The following is a 21,847-nucleotide window of genomic DNA, read 5'->3' on the forward strand; positions in this document are numbered from 1 at the left end:
TTTTTTGCTGAAAGAGTTATCCAATTTTCAGAGGCACGGAATCAGATGCAAAGTTATGCACGGCAGCGTGAATAGCGGCGACTCTGTTGCGTTTCTGTCGAGAGCAGAGGAAGTTTTTTCGAGGAAGAAAGAACGCGACGGAGTCTCGAATGCCACTCGAGAACCGCGCAACTGGATTAAAAAGCTGGCAGCTCCGCAGGAATTTTCCAAAATCCACTTACCTCACCTCGCACCCTTCAATGTTTATTCCTCGATCTCTTACTGGTTACGGAGAGACACCACTAACGCAGATTCGACAATCCTCGAATATTATTAATTCAGACGAAAGGGTTCCTCCATTAAGAAGCTCCCCACGGGAGTAGATGGAACGAAATAGAAAGGAACAGAAAATTTGTGGAACCGCTGGCTCTCTCGCGTCTCTGCGTCCCCGAGGCGATAATTTCCGGAGAGTAGGTCTCGTTGTTCGACAATTAGTTTGTTTCAGTTCCACGGCAAGACCGTTGGGGTTAACGAGCAATTAATACGAGTCTCCCAGGCTGTCTCTCGTTAGAAGTCTTCCCCTTTGAGCATCATCGTTCATGTTTGTTCGATCGCTTTCGCTTCGTCGTTATTGATTCTACTCCAGTGCCTCTCCTCTCACGATCCGTCTCCATGTTTTTCTTGCTCCCGGTTGTTACAGCATCCCTCCTCGCTGTCCCTCGCGTCGTTACGCGTCTCGTTTTCTTCTCGAATCAATGTACGCGCGCCACGCCAGCTCCCACTTTATTTATCTTCCCCCGTTTCCGTTTTATTTCCGCACCCCCTCGTCTCTTCTGGTTGCCATTTCCTCCTCCGTCTCCGTTTCACTCTTCGCGCGGAGTCTCTATCGGCAAACACCGCCTCAAATGGCAAGCAAATTCCTCAAAGCCCTCCTCCACCGTGAAATCGCCGACGCCTTTGATATCTTTACACCGGTTCTACCCGTGTTCGAAGCTCGCGTCGCCATTATGGTGATTCGATGCGTTCGAGATCAAATACCTGCCGCAGGCAACAACCGTGCAACACGTTGCGTACCCATGGCTCTGCTGGTCATCGTTGACTCCGTTTAAAATGCTCGAGCTCTTCGCAAGATTTTAATGGCTGCCTCGAAGGCAAATCCTCTCCGTCGACGATGTACAAATTGAAGCTACAAGCCACGCGATCGATTCGTACAAATCCGAACTTCCAACGCGGGGATCCCAGAGAATCCACTGACCTCTACGCGGTACTCCGCACCCTCTCGACTCCCAAAGAACCCCAGAGCTAAGTCCATCCACCATTCACTCGTTATCCCACCAACGTCCCTTCTGCGTTCGCCTCGAATAAAGGAACCGCGACTCATCTGACGTGGATGAAAGCCGCGGGCAAAGGTCGCCGCGAGATAAATCACGCGGCGATGGACCCAGCCGGCCCCTTCTCGATATTCCGGAAGCAATTATGCGGACCAAGGGATCCAGCGGCAATGCTCTCGAGCCAGCGGACGATTAATCGCCTTGCCCCTGTTTTTCTTTCATCGATGAAATATCGAGGGGGGCCGTCCTCGACCCTTGCCGCGAAACAGACAGAGGGGCCACCTGGAGGAACGTACCGAGCAGGTGCTCTTTCACAACCCTCCCGTGGAAGAGGGTGCGGGCCTCGTCGATGGCCCCGCTGGTAATTAGAACGCGAGCCACTATCCGTTCTCAAACAGAGAACCGATCACGTCCCGTTCCACGCCTTTCTCGCCTTGGACGAGCCTCCCCTCTCGCTGGCGTCCGCCAGCACCCACTGTACACCAGCAACCCCTCGGTTTTCCCCGGCGTTGTTCACCCGCATGCCAGACAGCGGACGCAGCCCGGTCCAAGTGGATGGTGCATCAGCAATGCTAAGTAAACTGCGGCCAGAAACGAGCCCAGACCGCATCGACGATCCCCTATGCGTTCGTTCGTGTGTAACGTTTGCGGCTGGAACCAACCCCCGTTGCCATAGCGAACGGTGGCTCTATCGAGGGTTCGACGAATGCCATCTCCTTCGTGGGAAAGTATACAGTTCGCACGAATCGTTTTCGATACTTGGAAAGTTCGAATCGCGTCGCTTACGAGGCGTTGAAAATGTTCTCTGGCTACGTCTGATTTATTGTTGATCCGTTCCACTGAATTTCTGAGTTTTTTTAGTAAATAATGGGATTTTTTAATCATTTGGTTTCGAGTTTGGTTTTCGAAGCGTTCGCAGCTGCCACGGCAGGCATCGTTCCAAGAGGCTCGTTACCAATGCTCTCGAGCGTTGTTTATTCCCCTTCGCGTTCGTATCGCGAGAATTCCCGCCCAGAAGAGCGGTGGCCCGCGATCGAGCAGTTGTCATCGAAGGAACGACGCCTTATCGCCGGCAGTCGACGCGGATTTCGACGCCTCGTCTGTGTCGCGGCCGTGAAATCGAGCGAAAGGAACCACCCCGCCCATCCGCTCGTCACCCAGACTCGAGGTTCCACTCTCAGCGAGGTGAAATCGGACGGAAAGAGAGAAATATATTAAAGCGAGTCGAAAAGGGACGAGGGTGGGTGCATCGTTCGCGGCACCCTCGCGCACGAGAGCGAGAGAGCTGGTTCCCGATGGAGCACGGGAAGTTATCAAGCGACCGAGAGGATCGACAAGCTTCTTACTCCTCGTTCTTATTTCTATTCCATCCCTCGCTATCACGCGACCGTCGACTTCGACGCGGCTGATAACGAGGAACGCCGTCGAGATTGCTGGAAACGAAGCCAATCGAGACTCTCTCTCCTCGCAGGCCACCGTGAGGATCTTTGTTTTCGCATTTTAGAGCGCCTGTTTCAAAACCACCGATCGAATCTCCCTCGACGCGGGAATTCTTTCCACCGTGTACGAATTCCTCGACGAAATACCGTTCCTCCTCGATGGTCCAATTTGCGAAAGTTACTTCCTCTTTGGAGGAAAAATTTCTAAGGCGCTCCATCCCTCTCTCTCTCTCTCCCTCTCCTTCTCTCTGTCTACCTCTCTAGTTTACGAAGCGCCCGTTCCCAAGCGTTACGACGATGCGAGCTCGAATTTCGCATTCACCGGCTCACGCAGGGTTCCGTAACTTCTCCCTTAACCGCGTTCAACCCTTTCCCGATGGGGGGTTAAAAGAGCAGTTACAATCGCGTTCCCGGAGGGGGTTAGCCGCGTCTCGACGTCGAATAAATACCGCCGGCGTCGATTGCCGAACTTGAACCGCAGGGCGAGCGTTGTCTGCCGTCCCTCCGTCCCTATTTCCACCCCCTTAGGCTCTCCGCCGCTAGCTGACTCCGCCGTTCCCTTTGCTGGCTGCAGTCTTCCCTCTGCCTTCGAGAACGTCGAGCACGATCACCAGGAGTGCCGTTTAGGGTGAATTCGATGGGGTTGAAAAAATGCAAGGGTTGCTGTTTCAACTTCGCACAACATTTCGACATTTTTTAGCCGCGCCACTCGACGATTAGAGCACAGGAATGTTTCGAGTATCGATGTTCGCGAGTCTTCGTGGAACTCAATCCGAGTACGCAGCGCTCTGACAGTTTCGAAACGGCGACAATTGACAGATGAAACATCAGAGAGAGGGAGAGCTCGATAAAATCGCAGCGCGATCCTCTCACAAAGGAACAGATAAACCGATCAACTGCGCGCGCACAAAGGGAATCGTCGATCGCGGACGATTTTATCGGGACGGCGCAAAATACGGGAAACAACGGGCGCTAAACGATCGAAAACGCGGAAACTCTGGAATGGACCTGCGCGGGGATACACGGGAATAAGTAATTCCCGCGGTACGATCGGCGGACGCGGACGGGGCATTTTAATCGGGGGACGCGTTCGCGAATAATTCATCGTTTGTAACGCAGCGAACCAGTCGGGATTTTGGGGAACGTGACGCGTCGCATTTTATTAATATCCCCCTACCTCGAGCGTCCTGCTTTGCACTTTCCATCTTTTCTGCTTTGCGTCCGCGCTCGAACCGCGAGCGTGCTGCAACGATTACGTCGCGACACGCATCTGGACGATTATTCTTCTGCTCGCGTCGCGTCGCGCGTAACGAAAATATTAGCAATTTTTATCGGCCGGCAAAATACACCGGATAAATGCACGCAAACATTACCGTTCGAACGCGGTCCCATCGGCCATCCTGTCGAATAAAACGTAAACCAATCGGCCAGCATTTTCCACCGGGTTGCCAACAAGTTCGCGGTTCCCGCGAATCGTTCGCTGACGCGCGAAACGCAACGCGAATCAGCATACGTTGCGAGCGGTCTACCCTCGACCACCCCCGCAACGTTTGTGTATTTTTCGTTGCATTTTTTTCTCCTTTCTCTTTCTCTCTCTCTCTCTTCTCCTGTTTCTCTGTTGTTGATACAGAGATACGCCACGATCGACGAGTATTTAACGTCGAAATTCCATTTACAGATATGGAATTTCCGGCAGCAGTGATTTTCACCCCCTCCCGCGTTTGTTACACGGAAATATCTAACCGCGGATTTTTCTTTCGCGAAATTTTCCCCCGGGTTTTCCGAAGAAATTAAAAGTTATCTTTAATTTGGAAAATCTACCGCCAGCGATGTTAAGTTTTAATTAAAACGTGCCCAGGGTTGATGCGATTTTGCGGGATTTTCGTTTCATTGTCCTTGTCTTGGATTTGAGAAAAAGAGAGGGAGAGGTGGAGACACGGGGAAAAAGCATCACAGACGAATATGGCGCGCGGAACGAAGGCTGGCCGTGATATTTAACTTCGTAATTGATAAATATTGTATTTACGCGCGCGGAAATAAACCACCGCCGCGCAGGTTCCTCGATGAAATTCAAGAGATACCGTGGAATATTTCATGCCCGAGGAAACGCGTCGCGTTTTAATCGAACGGGCACTTATACGCGAATTATATAGGTAAATATTTAACGAGCTCCATGCACCGTTTAATTACTTTTTAACACGGTCCACCTGATGAATCTCGTTCCGCCGCCTGAAACACTTCCCCGCGCCATCCTCCGCCTGCATATAAAATTAGAATCGGAACGTTCGATTTAATTTTTTCAACCGGCTCTCACCCGTCCATCCTCCATGGAATAATTTCCTTTTATACAACCTGTGATACCTCAAATATCCCAAAACTCCTTTTTCGTCCTCGAGGGAAGCTTCGCGTAAGAGAAAACACCCAAAAATAACAACTCGCCCCATGCTTCGCAAAACCAGACGAGACAAGCGTAACTCGATCAGGCGTTAGTCATCTGCAAGAGCGCCTCTCGTATTTGCTGATTAGCCAGCAACAGCCAGAATGGCTACCTAAACGGCACTTTTCTCCGCCAGGCAACTTTCCTCGCGCGAGTGCGAAACGAAGTTTCGAACAAACTGCGTCCGCCCCTCTCCGCTTCGAGGGCGGAAAAAAATCGAGGAGAAAAAGCGTCGAGGTTGCCTGGTCCTGGAAGCGTCAGCTTGCTCGTCCGCCAGCCATCTCCCAAGTTCCACGGAAGTATGCATATTACCGGGACGATTTTATTAACCCTTTAGAGGGGCTCGTCGCGGAGCATCGGTTATCCCGGCTCGTTAGAGCCAGCCTGGAAACTCCTGGGGGGTGAAATGAATTTTTCGACGTCGAGGCGCGGCCACTGCGCTACGAGCGAATCGCTGTTGTCCATCTCGTCGAGTTAAACTGTTTTTATCGCCGTTTAATGGAGCGACGTTAACAGCCGCGGCGTTACCATGCAAATGCCGCGAGTTCTCCAGTTTTTCACCGCGATGCCTATCAATATCGCGATCCGTGGTTCGTTACACGGCCAAATTTCAGATAACCGGTGTACCCTCTCGACCCTCGTCGAGAGCGTCGCTCCTGCGACGACCTCCGCGTGTTCCTCCGCGAAAGCCACTGCTACCAACTAGCTGGACGCGCGTTAATTTCGAGTGGAATAGATCTGAGTCCACCCTCGAGCAGCCTTGACGCGATAAATCTCTGATACCGCGGAAACGTTTCCATCGCACGCAAACAATTTTCGTAAAAATGTCCCGCGTTGAATGGGACGCGGACAGAGGCCGCGCTCGTTCCCTGGCCCAGCCCGTTTCAACGTCGAGCGCGCCTTTTATCGCCGCGTGGAATCTTGCTTAAAAAATGGCACAATGTCGAGAACGAGCCCTCCAGCGCCGCGCGTTCTGCGGAAGCGGTCGTCGATCCGTGCCGGAATCGACGAGCCGTATTCACCGCGCTTTTCAACAGGGCCAGCGCCATTATTCCTTTTCGTTATTATTACCGCGGCTGGCTCGATAACGCGAGGGCGTTGCGGAATCGACAACAGCGGTTGATGGATGGAAGAGAATCGCGATCGGCCAATGGATGGTCCTGGCCAGAGGCGTCGATTGACGGCGATAGTGCGCGAATAAAGGTTCCATTTTTACGGGAGGAACGTCGCGCTGTTCGCGAAAGAAGGCCTGCACTTCGATGACGATACGCGTGTGCGACGAATCGAAACGAGCTTGACTCGCTGTTCGATTAATCGCGTCTAGCGAGTCGCAATCGGTAGGCGAGGATGGTTGGTAGTTTCATCGAGGGCGCATTGTGCAGCCACGAGGCAGGATAAGCTTTTTAAAAAACCGACCAAGTGGCTGGACCAGTGCCAGCTGAAAGAAAGTCTCGAGCTCGAGGGGTTAATTGGCTTAATTTCCTTGAAGAATGAGGACCGCTTTCGAGCTCCGTCTTCCTGACGGTTTCTTTCTACCAACGAAAACGTTGTTTCTCCTGGCGAGCGAGTTGCTTCTTCCTTTAACCTTCCTGCGGTTCGAGCCTCGTCTCGCGCAGTAATTACCGCTCGTCGCTTCTCTTTCAAAAACGAAATTTATTTTCTGGAAACTGTTCCTCGTTTCATTCTGACGCGTTGTAATCGGTTAATTCGCGTCAGATCTGTTCTGTTGCTGAAAAATACACGCCTCTTAATGAATAACCTTCTTCTCATCGAGAAAGCTAACCAAAAGCAAACGCTTCGCATCGTTCGCAAAGCGCGTCGCCTGAAACTTTGATCGATCCCTAACGAGCCCTTTGTCCCAGCCTGAAAACAGTCGCAGCTTCTTTCAGGCCGCGACGAACGCCCCTGTCCCAGCCAGACTAAACTCCCCAGGATTCGTCGCTAATAATTAACCGCGGCGAGCGTAGAAAACGGCGGTCCATTATCGCCACCGTGCTTTAAAAGCCCTCTCCGTAAACCGCGTAATTTTCCTCGGGCTGGTCACGACGCTGTATCGTTCCCGATCAATTATTAAAGGGACAGGACGCTTGAGCAACGGTGCGAGGAGCACTTGGTGGCTCGCGTGTTCGCAACCGATGGCCGGTTGCGAAATTAATGCCTCGTCCGGGGAATTAGGGCCGGGTACGTGGCCAGGGGGATCAGGGAGGGCGTCTCGACGTTAAATCGATGCTCCTAGAAACGAGGCGGCGGATAAGCAGCTTTTATCGCGGCCCAGAAAACGAGGTACGGGCTTTGAAATATCGAGCGCTGTCACGGGTTGCCACGATGATTTCGAGGAGGGCCGCACCGCGGGGTGAGGATCGATCGCGCGCGCGTACGGATTTAAAGCGCCGCGACGACGGAGGGACAGGGTGAACAGGGTGCACGTGGCCAGCTCGTAGGTCGAACGAGATTGATACGCGGCTTTGGAACGGCCGGGGAAGAAGGTCAAAGGGTGGACGCAAATCGGACGAGAGGACTGCGAGAGGATGCCTCCACGTTGTTTGCACGCGTCCCCCGTCTCCTCTCACCGTTTTTCCGCCGTACAAATTGGATAAACATACCGCTTTTGTAGTCGACCGGCCACTGCGCGACAATCAACGGTTAACCAGCCAAGAGCATCGCTGGTCCTCTGCCCGCCAAGACAGGCCCTTTAATGGAACACGGCACAGTGAAACGTGGAAAAAGCGTACTCGAAACGGGTAATTAAACGATCCGGTTGCTTACAAAGGGAACCGGATACCAGACGACGCGCGTGTCTGTTCGTTTCGCAGCGGGACCAGTCCTGGACGCGATCGAAGCCCGCTTCGAACGATTAAAAGTGAAATTTCTACTCCACCCCCTGCGATGACATCCTTTTCTTCTTTCCACTCCGCATATTCTTGCATTTTATTGGTGAACCGTTGCGACAGAGCGGAGAATCAACGAACTGCGATCGAATTTCATGTCGATGCAAAAATCGCGATCGACTATCGCGAGGGTAAGGGGTAAGGGAATTCTTGTACCGCGGAGGGCTAATAGAGAATCATCGTTAAATGAACCGCGAGAAATTCGAAGAATTTCGAAGAATGCCCGGCAGAAGGAGGCCGAAAGGACGAGCGCAGCGTCCGCAGAGAGTCCAGCGGCATGCGATGTAACCATCGTGGCGTAAACACGCGGCGTTTTCAACGGAATGTCAATATTCGACAGTTCAATTAATCCCCGATGCATCATCCCTGCGGGGATCGTATGGAGGACACAGTGTCCTCGAACTGCATTCCAGTCGTAGTGAAAACCACCAGCGCGATACGCGTAGAGAGCGACAGAGAAGGAAAGAGAGAGAGATGAGAGAGAGAAGAGAGGGTTTACATGGCCGTATCCAGCGCACAAGCCGCGCGCTGCTACGCCGCTCGATATTGTCTCCCGGATAAGTGGCAGCGGGAAAATGCGCTTGACACTTATGAGGCAACATTTCTCGGGGACGCGGCCACTCTCTTCCGGTCCCCTCGTTCCCTACGCTTTTTCCCTGTCGTCCCACTTGCGAGCCGTTCGCCAGCTTGCAAACGACGCGTGTCCGGAATGCAATCGGAAGCCGGCGGAAACTGCCAATGCGTCGACCCGCTGTTGTTTCCCTCTCACCTGTCGATAACGAAACGGGACGCGTCCCCGCCTTTTTCCTCTGTTTTTCATTCTTACCGCCTCGCGATGCCCGTGCGACGTAGCGTTGATTTCCTCCAAAGCAGAAGTCTGCGCTGGTTTATTGCATTCGAACGCGAATCGCGCGAGCAGACAGTAACAGAGGCGAATCAATGGGTCGTAGAAGCGAGGACAAAAGAAATTAGCCGTCTTCGCGTTCTCGAAAGACGCTCGAGCCGCGTCTCAAAGCTAACAGCGATGTACGAGCGCAGGTGCGCGACACATCCCCTGGAACGAAATCACAAATTCCACGCGGCGCGTTGTTATCGTGGCCAGGCAGGTATCGCGCATAATTTCACAGCGGCGCAAATTTGCCTCGACGAGGGTGGACGGACGGTTCTCGCCTCGATTCCCCGCGGTCTGGCTCCCACGGAAAGAGAACCGTCGTCGTTCCGCGTGGATCGTGCCGGATCACGATTTCCGGCGCGATCAACGGACGCGGCGCCGCTCGGCTGGCCCTCGGCGTGCACGGTGCAGAGAAGATTTACGAGCCGCGTACGCGATCTGTCCACAGAACGGACGTGCCAGCAGCGAGAGCAGCGAGGACGGCGCCGGGAGCAGCGCCAGCACCTCGCGAGGAGCCGGAAGCGGATTCGGGTGCACTGGTGGGTGGCGCAGCGTCTTTGGCGCAGTCTCCGGCCGGGAATTGAGGCTCTACGAGTGTGCACCGTGGAGCCCGGAGGCTTGGGCCTCGCCTAGCATCACCTGTCCACTGATCGCCACCAGGTAGGTCAAATGTTTGCTTCTCTTCAATAAAAACTAGGTAATAAATAGATACGACATGTTACATGTATATCTGATCATACGTAGATAGTTCTACTAAGAGTCTCTATTATCGCTTGTAATTGAACTGAAGCGGCTGCGCTGCTTCAGTTTTTGCTGTGCTGTAAAGATGGAGGAAGAAAGAAGGAAGGAAAGGAAAGGGGAAGAACGTTTCGTCCTGGGCCTGTTAGTGGACTCATCAGTAAGGCTACCTAGCAGGCCCTGCCTTAGACGCTGGGATATTAGGGACAGCTCAGAACTTCTGTATATTGGAAACGATGGGTCATCGGGTACTTTCAGGAAAGTGCAAATGGTGCTGTCCCTCTAGTGGCGAGTGCCGCCACGGAACTTTCATTCAACCCTGGATATTCCATCGCGGATCGAAACCCCTAGCGTAGTAGCTGGCGTACAATTGGCGGAGTCGAGCGCGTCGATAATCGCAACGAATAGGTCCGCGAAACGAATCGGCGTCGCGCGCGTTTTAACGGTCCGGGCACGTAACGGGCGGGCAGCCACGCGGGCGCGTATAATAGTCTTAATTAAAATAGTGGTCTAACGAACACCGCTAACTGCGGTAATCCGACGTGGCTCATTGGTAATCCCCAGCCGGAGCCGGTGGACACGAATGCGTTACGTTGGCTGGCCTGCTGGTGGCACGATCGACTGGAACCGGCGAGTGGCTGCGATATCGAACCGGATTCCACGCCAACCGTGCGCCTCTGCGTGTGTGCGTACAGCTGGACGACGTGACACCTTCGCGGTTGTCTGTCCACCGAATATCACCCGTGCACGATCGGCACTGTCGCGTGCACGCGGTCGCCTGGTCGAGGGAGTGGATCGGTCGTCTAAGCGTCTCCTGAGATCGGTTTCGAGACCCTGTGGTGTGAAACGATGGGTTTTCTTCGAGAATAATACTCGCGGATGTCAGTAAAGAAGATCGTAGGACTTATCGTCGTGTAGACTACTTGTTCTTGTAACGAGTAATTCGAAGATTCCAATATTTCGACGAGAAAAATTCACGATTCGAGGGTGGACAATCGTCGACGAAGGATAAACCTAGCGATGCCTCGAACACGGAATCCGCTAGTCGATGGGTACATATCGTTAGTCGAGATTAGGCGAGGTTAACGGAACGCCGCCCTCTCGAGCGTCTTCTCAAACAGTGACGCGCCCCTCGTACCATCGTCCATCCCCTCGCAAATGAATTATTTATCAATCAAAATCCGACTCGTGTCCCACGGCTGCCGCCCTCTGCCCTCTGCGGTGCTCAATTTTATCTCGAGCGACGCTCAGCGATAGCATCCGCCGTCATAATGCGCCGTGTTCGTGGGAAACAGCCGGGTCCATTTGTTCGCTCGCGGTACCGTGTAACCGGAGACCCGTTTGCCCCCGGGCGACGTAAGATAGAAACAGAGGCGGAAAGAGACGCGAAAATGACCGCGTTTCTCGGAATTGGATTTTCGCTGAAGGTGAGGGGAGGGGTTGCTCGCGATCCGGAAAGTTAATGCAGCCTGGGCCGAGGGAGCCGCCAGACGGCACCCTGTGGTTAATTCTACGCTACCCTGGAAACGGCGTAACCGATCTCGCTCCCGATGTTTAACGCTGAGGGACCAACCGGAGGACACACGAGTCGTCGTGATTCCGCAGCGTTCGGAAAATCGAGTTTCGGTTACCGTTCGCCTTGGCGAAGTCGCGGATATCTGGGAATCTTGGGAAGGGGAGCGAGTCGAGCTCTTCTCGCGTCCACCACCCCCTGCGAGAGATTTAATCGGGTCACCGTCTCTTTATCGTTTCAGCGTGGAACACATTTTCGAATCGAGTTGGTTGTTGTTATTATTATTATTATTATTATTATTATTATTATTATTATTGTACGCGTCGTACATTTTGCACGATCGGGTGAATTACAAAATAGGGGAAAATTAGTGGTTTAAATCGGCAGTCTGGTCGCATGTGCGCGTCGGGATACTCGGCTAATTGAGGAACGTGATTATCCTATCGTTAAATTATTATCGACGGTGTACAGATTTCACGAGGTAATCAATGCTAGTAATCGAATCAATGATACGCGGTACACGAGCGCGAAAGAATCGAATTCCCGTGTTTTCGCGTGGAATTGCGCCGGACGGGGCGACAGAGAAAACCAACGGGATCATTGATTGAACGACGGGAACAGTGATTTTTACCGGCCCGTTGATTAATATCGCGATCACCGCTTCGATTTGTTCGTTGAAAAGCGTGACAACGACAAAAAAAAAGACAGGAACGGAGGGTAAAAAATACACGCGAAAATGTAAACACGTAGCCGCGTAAGCGAGCGGCGTGGAAATTAAAAATCGACCGATTTCCACGGAAATTGCGCGGCGTTTCGCTCGTTTTATTCTATTATCAGCTAGTTGCATCTATTATTAGTCTATAAACGTCCCGTGTGTTCGAAATATCGGGAGGGGATGGGCCTCCGCTCGTTTGTTTTAATCGCGTCGAAAATTTATTTACTCGACGAAGATGAACGTTGATAAATCGGATTAAACGATAAACCGGCTGCCGTTCGACGAAACATTTTCACGAGTATATTCTATTTAGATTGAAACAAAAAAAAAACAAAAATAAAAAAATGAGGAACAAAAGCGACAGGGAAGAAATTATGATCGTTAACCGCGGGTGGATGAGCTTTAAACGTTGTTTACATCTAGCCCGATAGCCAGCGTGTCGTTTAAATGGCCGTCGTCGCCAATGGGGTGATTAATAGCGCCGATCGTAATTAACGATTTAGCGCGGTGTTCACGGAAACTCGAGAATCACGCTGGTCCCACAAACTCCCTCCACGCCATGACGGTAATCGTTACCGAAGTAATCACCGAAACTACCCTCGAACCAGCGGCAACTCGTTCGGTTATTAATTAAGAAGGATACGCTGCACGGATCCTCGAACCGCTTCGATTCCTCGAGGACCCCACGCGTCCCCTCTCGAAGAATAATTCCATATTCCAGGCTCGCTTCGAGGTTTTCCAAGGTTCTCGATCGCGAAGGACTTGGGCGGAGTGTCTGTTTCCACGGGGCTGGAACTACTCGCGAAGTATGTACAAGGACTCGGTCGTTTAATGGCAGAGCGGCTTTAAGCAGCTTCTCGTGGCAGACTTGCCCAAAGTCATCCCCGGCTGAGTCGAGTCCGTCTTTGTCGCGGTAATACGGAAACTCGGTCTGGTACAACGGTACGCGCGTAAGATTACTCAACCGCTCTCTCAGCTGCGACGACGGAACGAACCAAGAGAGAGAGAGAGAAAGAGAGAGAGAGCCCTCAGACGTGCGACAGTCTCTGTTCCGGATATAGCTGTACCGATGAGACCCAACCGTCAGACCACCCGTCAAACTATCATCCCCCTCGTCTGCCACCCTATTATCCTTTCCTGTATTAAAATAGACGAGCTGTCCGCGAAATTGCGCCAACTCGAAACGTAAACAGCAACGAATCGAGAGGTGGAAATTTAAGAAAGGTGAAAGAAGAAAGTTTTCAAGCACAAGACTAGAAAATTGCGAGTCATCGATCGAAGAGCAAAGATCGTGTTTGGCTTACGTACGCGAACGCTCGTGAACCACGGGTATTAATCGAAGGGGTAGCCGATAATTAACGGGCTGGCGGCTTATAAAAGTTAAGAACCGTGACCTTGCCGCGGAGCAGCGGCAATCCCCTCGCAAAGAGGGCGGAGGAGGAGCCCGCGCTGGAAGCGTTCCAACCCTCCCACACACGGGGCCAACGATTGCCTGGTTAATTAATAGCGAGTGATTAATCGTCGGAGGATGGGGATACCCTCGTCAAACAAACCTTTGACGAGGTCCCCGGCCTCGTACGTGATCTGCGAGCACGAAACGATGAGAAACCAGGGGGTTGAATTCTCCTTCGTTATTCTTCGCTTTTGGTTACCCTCGTTACAATTAAACCGAGCCGTCTCCTCCCCTCTTCTTCGCTCGTGTCTCCTCGGAACGATTTAAAACGCGATCGTCTCTCGATGGACGAAAAATTTCAACCCCATTTAACCGAGGAAAGAAAAGGGGTGCGAGTGTGATGGGGTGGGGGGGGGGGGGGGGGGGGGTGGAAACGTTGGCTGGTTCGAAAACCGCGGCCCGATATTGCTTGTCGAGGCAAAAGTCAGAGTCTACGTCCTGCGAGACGTTATTAATCCACATCGATCGGGGAACGGAAGCCGCCATTCAGCATTCGCGGTCGAGCAAGCAAGATTTCCGGCTCGCCACGCAAAACACGCGACCGATAAAGCGCGCGCCGCGTCTCATCCCCTGAAATATAGCTTGGTTGGCACATCGTCCTCCCTCGTCTTACCTTGTCCCGCGTGCGCGCGCGTATACACGAGCGAGTACTCTCCGCCGCCGCTGTCCCGAAAGGGGGTTAAACGCTCGTGATTTATGTAAGAAGCTCGCCGTGCCCGTGGATACGGTCTCGAAAGAGAGACAGCGACGTGGCTGGGAGTCGTCGCCGGAGTTAGAGAGGCGGAGGCGAAGCGGAAGAAGCGAGGAAAAGGCCGCGTGACGGTACGTCAGCCGAAGATATGGGAATTTCGCGGCATTAGAGAGTGCCTGGTGGATCTGACGTCTCCTTCTGACGGGTCTCCGTGCAATTTTCGACTCGCTTCCGAGCGGATCTGTCGCGGCGGTGAAGAATCGCCCCGCTGTGGAAATATTGTTGCGCCCTTCCATCGCAACCGAGGACGAACACGATCGGCCAGTTTCTTCACCCCTGAACCATCGTTCGAACGATTCGCGACGAAAATCGGACGCTTCCGCGAGGAAATGTCTTCTCATTTGGGAAATGATTTCCCAATGGCACGGAATGATTAACGAGCAGCCGCTGTTTTGTTTTAATCGTGGAAAAACACGCGGCCAGGGGTGGACGGCCGAACGAAATGCATATTCAACGAGGTGACATGAAAAACAGCCACTTAAACGCGGCGACCGTGCAACCCCGGTCGCCGCCGCGGTTACTTGTTCCTCGAACTTTGTTCCCTCTTTCGAGGCAACTTCCTGTGAAACGGCGAACGCACGTCGACGCGTGCACGTTTCCGTCATTCTTGTACTCGTACGTGATATTCATCGTTTCATTCTCGACTTGCTTCGTTTGACTATCCACGGTGCTATACTACTTACTGATCGATGTGAATACTGCGCGTTCAATCTGATCTACCTGTAACTTTGGTGTTTATTTAATTACCAACGGAGTCTAAAGCCACGTGAACTATAAATTTGCTCGCTAACAGACACACTTGTTAATCACACCCCGAATGTAGCGCGCAAGCTCTTTCGAAACCTTGCGATTAGACTGAGTGGAAAGAAAAATCCAACGATTTCGAGGCGAGAGGGCGAAAGGGAGCAGGTCGATTGGATTCTCTGGCGAGCCATATTTAAAATCGGGTCCCAGGGTGGCGCGGCGTATCGACCAACGCGAGCAGACTCGCGCCCTTCCATTCGCCCACCCACCGTAGAGGGTATCGCCGTGGTAGACATTTATTTCGCGGGGCTTTTCGGATTTGACGGATTAGACCGTAGCTCGTCGATGGCCCCGCAGCCGCGGCGATATTAATGCCCGTCGAGCCGCACGCGTCCCGTGAAGCGCGACGCGAAACCAGCGCGCGCGGACTGCCTGATCGAGCGGCGAGGAGGAATGCAAAAACGCGCTGGTAGCAGCTCGAGAGGACTCCTGGTAAAAATCGCCTCGATAGATAAGACCGCTAAAGGCGCCATTCGTCTCGTGCGCGGTTGATGGCCGCGATAAAGTTTCTTTCGCCTCGAAGTGGCTTAACACGCCTCTTCACCGACGATCTTCGCCACCCATTCGGATAGTTTTGCCAGCCGCAAAAACCGGATATCGCGGACGAACAACGTGCCTTCCGGACGGGATTCGCCGAGTTAAAAACGTGCGATTCGACGCGGTTGAAGAATGGGCCTCGTTGGGGTGGAATTATAATGGACGCGGTATCCGAGCGGAATGGGTGGACGCGGTCGACTTTCGTCGAGGGGTGGCGTTCAAATCAACATTTCTGCGATAGACTTTTTAAGCGGAGAATGGACCAGGGATTGGCAAATTGCTAGCAGTCGTTAGAAAAGCCTCTTTCACCGCGCAGTTCAAACACTACACCCTCTTTTTCACCCTCTCTCCAGCTTCGTTCCTCTTCGCGAGAGCTTTTCTGAAAACAGAGGCGCGCGTATTCGACGATCGAGTGTGTTGAGAGTAACAAGGGACGAAGGAAATCGAATTTCAACGGGGGGGCCAGAAATTTATTAGACGGCGCGGACGCCGTAAAGTGCACTCGAAAATTCGAGCAGCCTATCCGTTTTAAGAGGCTCGCCGCTCGTTTTCGCGCTCGCCGTATCCACAGGTTGCTAATATCGATCCCGATGCCGATCTTTCGCCGGCAAATTTTCGTCTCCCTTCCCCGCTGATCTCTACGCGCGCGCGCGCGTGGCTGCGTTGGCTTTTTTATATTCACGGCAGTCGCGTTTATTTATTATCAGCCGGTCGACGCGAGCCGCGACCATCAATTCGGATTAACGCCTGTTCGACAACAGTTTCCGAACCGCAGTCACTTTTCTCGTTACACTCGTTGCTGGGCGGTCTCGTCGTTGTCACGACCTGATACAAATTTATGAAACGACAAATCGCGCGAATTTACCCTCGAGACGTCTCTCGATTCGCTCTCCGTGGCCATCGAGACTGCGTACCGTCTGCTGGATGTGGTTCTTCAGAGATAGAAACATTTTTATCTCGTAATGAATTGCATACATTAAAGTTTGTTGGTTCTATTTTCAATTTGAACTCGTAAAATAACTTCAAATAGAGAAACTCTAAAGGTGCTTGTCCAGCAGAAGACAACACGTCCGCCATCGAATCCAGAATCAATCGCGAGGCGATTCTAAGCTCCGTCCAAGGTAACGGAGCGACAAGACGAACAGCCACGTGGAAAACAACAGACGTTCTCGCGTTGTCCCGTGAAATTGCGTTCGACGCATCGCTCTTCCTCCGCCGCCATCATTCAATAAAGGGAAAGTAACCGCGTCGAAGTGTACCAGCGAAGGGTAGACGAGGCGAAAGGGTGCTCAGCTTCCATTTGCCGACTCTCCGTTCCGTGTCCGCTCCCGAACCCCTCGCATTCACCCCTTTCTTGCCTCGCGCGTGTCTCCTACTGTCCCTTTTTCCGACTTCCTCTTTCCCAGGCCCCAGGCCAAGGAAACTGCGGCCTGGGCTTTTTCGCGGTGGTCAGGAAGAATAGTGGACCGCAGAAGAGAGCGAGAGAGAGGAGAGAGGAAGGAAGAAACGGTGGAAAGAAACGTGCACGGGGTTACTCTCTCTCTCTCTGTGCGCTTCGCCCGGGGAACAGGAGAAATATTTCCACGGGTTCGTAATTTATAGAATCGCTGCTGAAACGGCAGATCCAACGCCGCTGGAACAGCTTAAAATCCGGTCGACGTAATTGGATGAAGCCTCGACGTAACCTTTCACGTGATTGTGAACCGTGAATCCTTCGTAATTCTGCCCGCCGCCTTCGCCTCTCCCTCTCTCTCGCCACCCGCCCGCCCTTCTTTTTGTACTTTCATTTTCCCTTCGATCCGAGCAGAAGCTTCTATGATTCCCACGGAGCGACGAATCATCGAATGGAATTCAATTCGTCCGCTGGATCCACTCGAAGCTCTTTCCGTTGCAGCACTGCAAGCATTTGCTGCGTCCCTGTTTTTTATAAAAACCAGTGGGGTCCGTAAAGATCGTGTCTGATTTATCTTTTGAAGTGGTTGGATCCTCCATCGAAATAGCACGGGGAACAATTATAATTTCTCTTCATCGTAGGCAAATAAAATTGCGGTCGTACGCAGAAGGGGTTGGAATTCTTTTCAATTCCACCGGCGTTTCCAATCTACGTGCCGCGCGATTTATTTAAATCCCTACCACGGCTCTCGAATTATGTTTTCCACTTAATTTCCATCCGAACCGCGCGTTATCCAAACTCCGCCGCGATTCTATTCCTCCTATCGCTTACATCCGGCCCCGTGAGCCGGGGTTAACTCGCTCGCGCCGCCGGAGAGTCTTCGCCAAATACACCCCGGCGTATATTGCGCAAACTCTTCACCGAGCGTAATTGTATTCGAGAACTCGCGTACTCGCGTGGAATCACCGCTGGCAAGGACTTGGGAACACGATTCCCGCCATCGTCGCGTTGGACTGAGTCGCGAAAAAGAAACAAACGGGCCGCGTATCTGCGGACGCGCGCGTTAAACGACGTTTCAACCCCTTCGTTCGATGTCTCGACGTCTTCGAACCCCTGCGACTGTGATTCTAATGATCGAGAATTATCAGAGACGATTAGAAATTTAATCGAACGAAGCGAAACTGTTGATCGATGTACACTCCTTGATCGTGTAATAAGCAGCGGACAGTGAAACGCAGGATCGCAGCGGAATTCCATCCGGAAGTTGTCTCGTTCTCATCAAATTTCAAACCGTAATCCCCTCTCCGCGATTGCAACTCGAGGTTCCGAGGCAATTCACCCCGGAACGCCACGCTTCAATTTACCCTATCCGAAACTAAAAGCAGACTCACGCGAGGGGCCACGGAGCGGGCAAACGGATCGAACTTCCGTCCCTCGGTTATTGTAAACGCGTGGATTCCATGAAGCAGAACAACGACGAAGGCCAGACAGAGCTGCACCACGGTCTGAATTCTTCTGCCACTCGCCGTTCCTCCTCCCAGCCTCACCTACAGCGAGACGGGGTCCGTTTGTTCGTCGTCGCCAGGGGTGAGTTAACCGTCGACGTAAACGTGGATCACTTTTACGCGGGAACTTGGCCCCGTTCGAAGCGTTCGCGTTCAAACGAAATTGGATTTTCATTGCGAAACACGGGGCCTCGGTTAATCCCCTCGTTTCTTTCTCTCCATCCCAGGCTTCCGCCTTGGAACGACGCTTATGAAAACGTGGAAACGAGCGCCGATTCGAAGTATTACGAGGCGAGGAGGCGCGGTGAACGCGTAAACGATGACGACGAAATTTCATTTCTATCTAAACTCGGGAGGGAACGTTCGATTGACTTCTCGATAAAGTAAGAGAGAGAGAGAGAGAAGAGGAAAATGGAACGAGAAGGGGTTGAAAAAAGAAGTGGAAGATCGTTCGAGGATAGAGGATGATAAATAAAAGAGGAAGGGACGAATTGAAAATGGAAGGAGAGGAAGAAGGAGTTACAAGTCAGTGTGAAAGATGGGGCTTCGATAATCGAACCGGTAGTGAACCGGATCAATTAAACCCCCGGGGTGGGCGTTAATTATTGAAGGTGTCGTCGACAGTTTCCTATCGCACGTGCGATCCTCCACCCTTTCGTTAACCCCCCGCGATATTCGAGACGAGTTTCAGGATTTTCACCAGCTCCTTCCATTTCCACGGTCCGCTGCTTCGTCCGTTCTTTTTTTCTTTTCTTTTCCTTCGTCTCTGTCGCACGATCGTTCCCACCGATTTTTCTTATCTCCCTCGACTGCGAGACCTCGTGCCACGGAGGTGGTTCGTTGCGTACGACACGGCTCGCCAAGGGGCGAACTACCCCATGGAATTATTCAGACGACCGAACGCGCTGTTTCGTCGTGATTCTCCGTTGTTGCACGCGTGTGGACGACTTTTACGAGGACGCGAGGCTGGTTAAAAAGAGATTACTTGGGAAATCGCGTCGATAGCGGCACGAAGTTACGTGAGTTTCAACCCTTAACACGGCTACGCGCCCTCTCCTATCGTCGCTCTCGATAACTGTTCGGTTCCCGAAAACCATATACTTCAAAACTCATCCCATAATTCATTACGAGATTTATGCCACGGTCGGAATGGCTGCTATTTTTGAGAAGGGTCTTTAGTTTTCCTTCGCCATCTGGGTGCCAAATTCAGATGGTACGTGACTTTACACACATTTTGCAATTCCTGGCCCTAACTTATCTCAATAGCATGCACCGTGTCGTAAATCTCCTCACCTTCCACAACCCTCGAAATCACCCAAACAGACTGTGACCACATGGACAGCTCCAACAGATTCGACAGACCTGCACTTACCTTTACCTCTTGTTTCTATACCTACCCGCATGTTTTTTAGCATTTTTCCGCCTTTTCCCACTCTTTACTTTTCCTTTACCTCGACACACCCTCACACCAAGGACCTCACCAATCACTGATCCACAACTTCCATTTCCACCAGTCCAACCACCCTCGACGACTCTATATAACCAGACAGATCTTCGCCCTCAGTTGGTTCTACAAAATCATTCATTCCACGACGCATCAGCACACACATCAATTTTACCACGAGATACTTGTACATAGTTGTAATTTAGAAGTTAAATATACGTTACAAAAATTGAAACAGATAGTTGTTCTTAATTGGCGGCTATCGAGTACCCAGAAACACAAGTTTGACGGTACAATAACTCTTGGCAATTTCCTCGTCTGCGCTTCGTTATTAAATGATACCCAGTGTAAGAATAATTATGGTACTATTCGCGACGAATTTATCAAAGGAAATCATTGAAATTACGCTAATTCAGCCGTGCAGTTTGCGCCAAGCGCGCAACAATACACCCGGTGGAACTGTACCGTCGACGTCGCACGAACAGCTTCGATCGTTGGCTAATGGCGGACACTGATTAACTCGAGGGCGTAGAACAGTGGAACGCAACAGTTACGGAATACGTTAATCATCTCGCGCAACGTCCGAACGGCCATTCATTAGGGCCGGTTACTCGAAAGGGTAGTTCCGCGTTCCCCGCGAGCCGCGCAACTTTATTTCACGCTTATCCAACCGTTGAACAAGTTGCTGCGCGTGATAACCAACGACGGGTCGCCGCGTCGGCCAATTACTGCGTGTTAACAACGTTACGCGGTATTACACGGTCCATTTTTAACGACGGAATCCCTCGTTGGAAGATTACAACGACCGAGCGACCCTCTCGCAATTGAATCATAGCGCGAGCCCACCCCTTGCTCGCGTTTTTTCACTTATTTTCCCACGTAGCCGCGCAGATTTTCCCACAAACCGCGACGCTAACTTTGCAGAAACTGTACCCGAGTTCCGTTTAATCTCTCGCGGAGCAGAGATCGCGATCGGATGTCTTCAGCGTTGGAAATTGAACTCGTTCTTTAGACGTGATCTCAGGGTGGTTTCAGGGACCATCGTTTGAAGATCGCGTTGTTGCCATGGAATCCACGCGGCCCTTTAAACGCTCGAGCGATTTCCTTGAGAACAGGGTTCCACGAGAATTCCTTCTGTTTAATTGCCCTCTAACAACTGGGTTTTTTTTAACCCCAAGAAAATAACCGCTCGTTATGCGAACGTTCTCAAACTTTCTGCTCCTTTTTTTTCAAGGCGTTTCTTATAGAAACGGAACTAGGATGCTGCTTTGGTATCGCGCTTTTCTCGACTAACCGTTATCGTTCTTTGACGCAATTCTGTGCGACGAATTATCCCTTTGCGTGCACGGTACGCTTTCGAATAACTCTCGATTCTATCATCGATGGACGAGGTTCGTATTTTGTGCTTCGATAAACTAGCCTCTACTCCCTTCGACTCGCAGTATTGTCCGATAGCGTTGTGGACACGCGTGCAAAGATGGATCAAAGCAGCGAGGATCGTGAAACGATGAATGCATCGATTCGCAAAAATCCAGAGACCACTGTCATCTCGTTCGACGCAACTTTTGCAGGGAATCCTGGCCACGCTTTTCACGTTTTTTACAGGCGGCTTAAATAAAAGCGGCGAGGACAATGGCCGATGATCAGCGACAGAGGTCTCGGGGATGAAGACCGATGCATCGCGGTCGGGTTCGTCAATTTTTCACGACGCGATCGCCGCGCAAAACGCCGATGCTCGTCTCTTATGAAACTTGCACGCGTGTTCGAGTGTTTTTTCCATTTTTAAACAAGAGTCTCGAGCGCGCCCCCTCCAGATAAAATTTCAATCCGGCTTAAACGATGCAACCAGACAGCGAGGATTCGACTGTCCCGCTCGCGTTCCATCCGTTCAATTTTTAAACGCACCCTCAACCGTACGAACACTGCTCTCGCCTCTTTCTTTCCTTTCCACGAAAATTTTCCCAGTCGTTGAACCTCTGGTCCACTCCTAACCATTCGCGCGATGAAAAAGAAACGGGAAAAGGGGTA

General features: G+C 51.9%; 1 protein-coding gene across 2 annotated transcripts in view; it reads left to right on the plus strand.

The window, feature by feature from the left end:
* Positions 1–21,847, plus strand: part of Syn1 (Syntrophin-like 1) — a 255,869-nt gene that overhangs the window by 229,241 nt on the left and 4,781 nt on the right. For both annotated transcript variants that reach the window (XM_076896191.1, XM_076896190.1), the window contains exon 5: positions 9,415–9,626. In XM_076896191.1, the coding sequence (XP_076752306.1) occupies positions 9,415–9,626 (212 nt within the window). The remainder of the gene's footprint in view (positions 1–9,414; positions 9,627–21,847) is intronic.

This window comes from Xylocopa sonorina, chromosome 6 (genome assembly GCF_050948175.1).
Source record: "Xylocopa sonorina isolate GNS202 chromosome 6, iyXylSono1_principal, whole genome shotgun sequence".
NCBI lineage: Eukaryota > Metazoa > Arthropoda > Insecta > Hymenoptera > Apidae > Xylocopa > Xylocopa sonorina.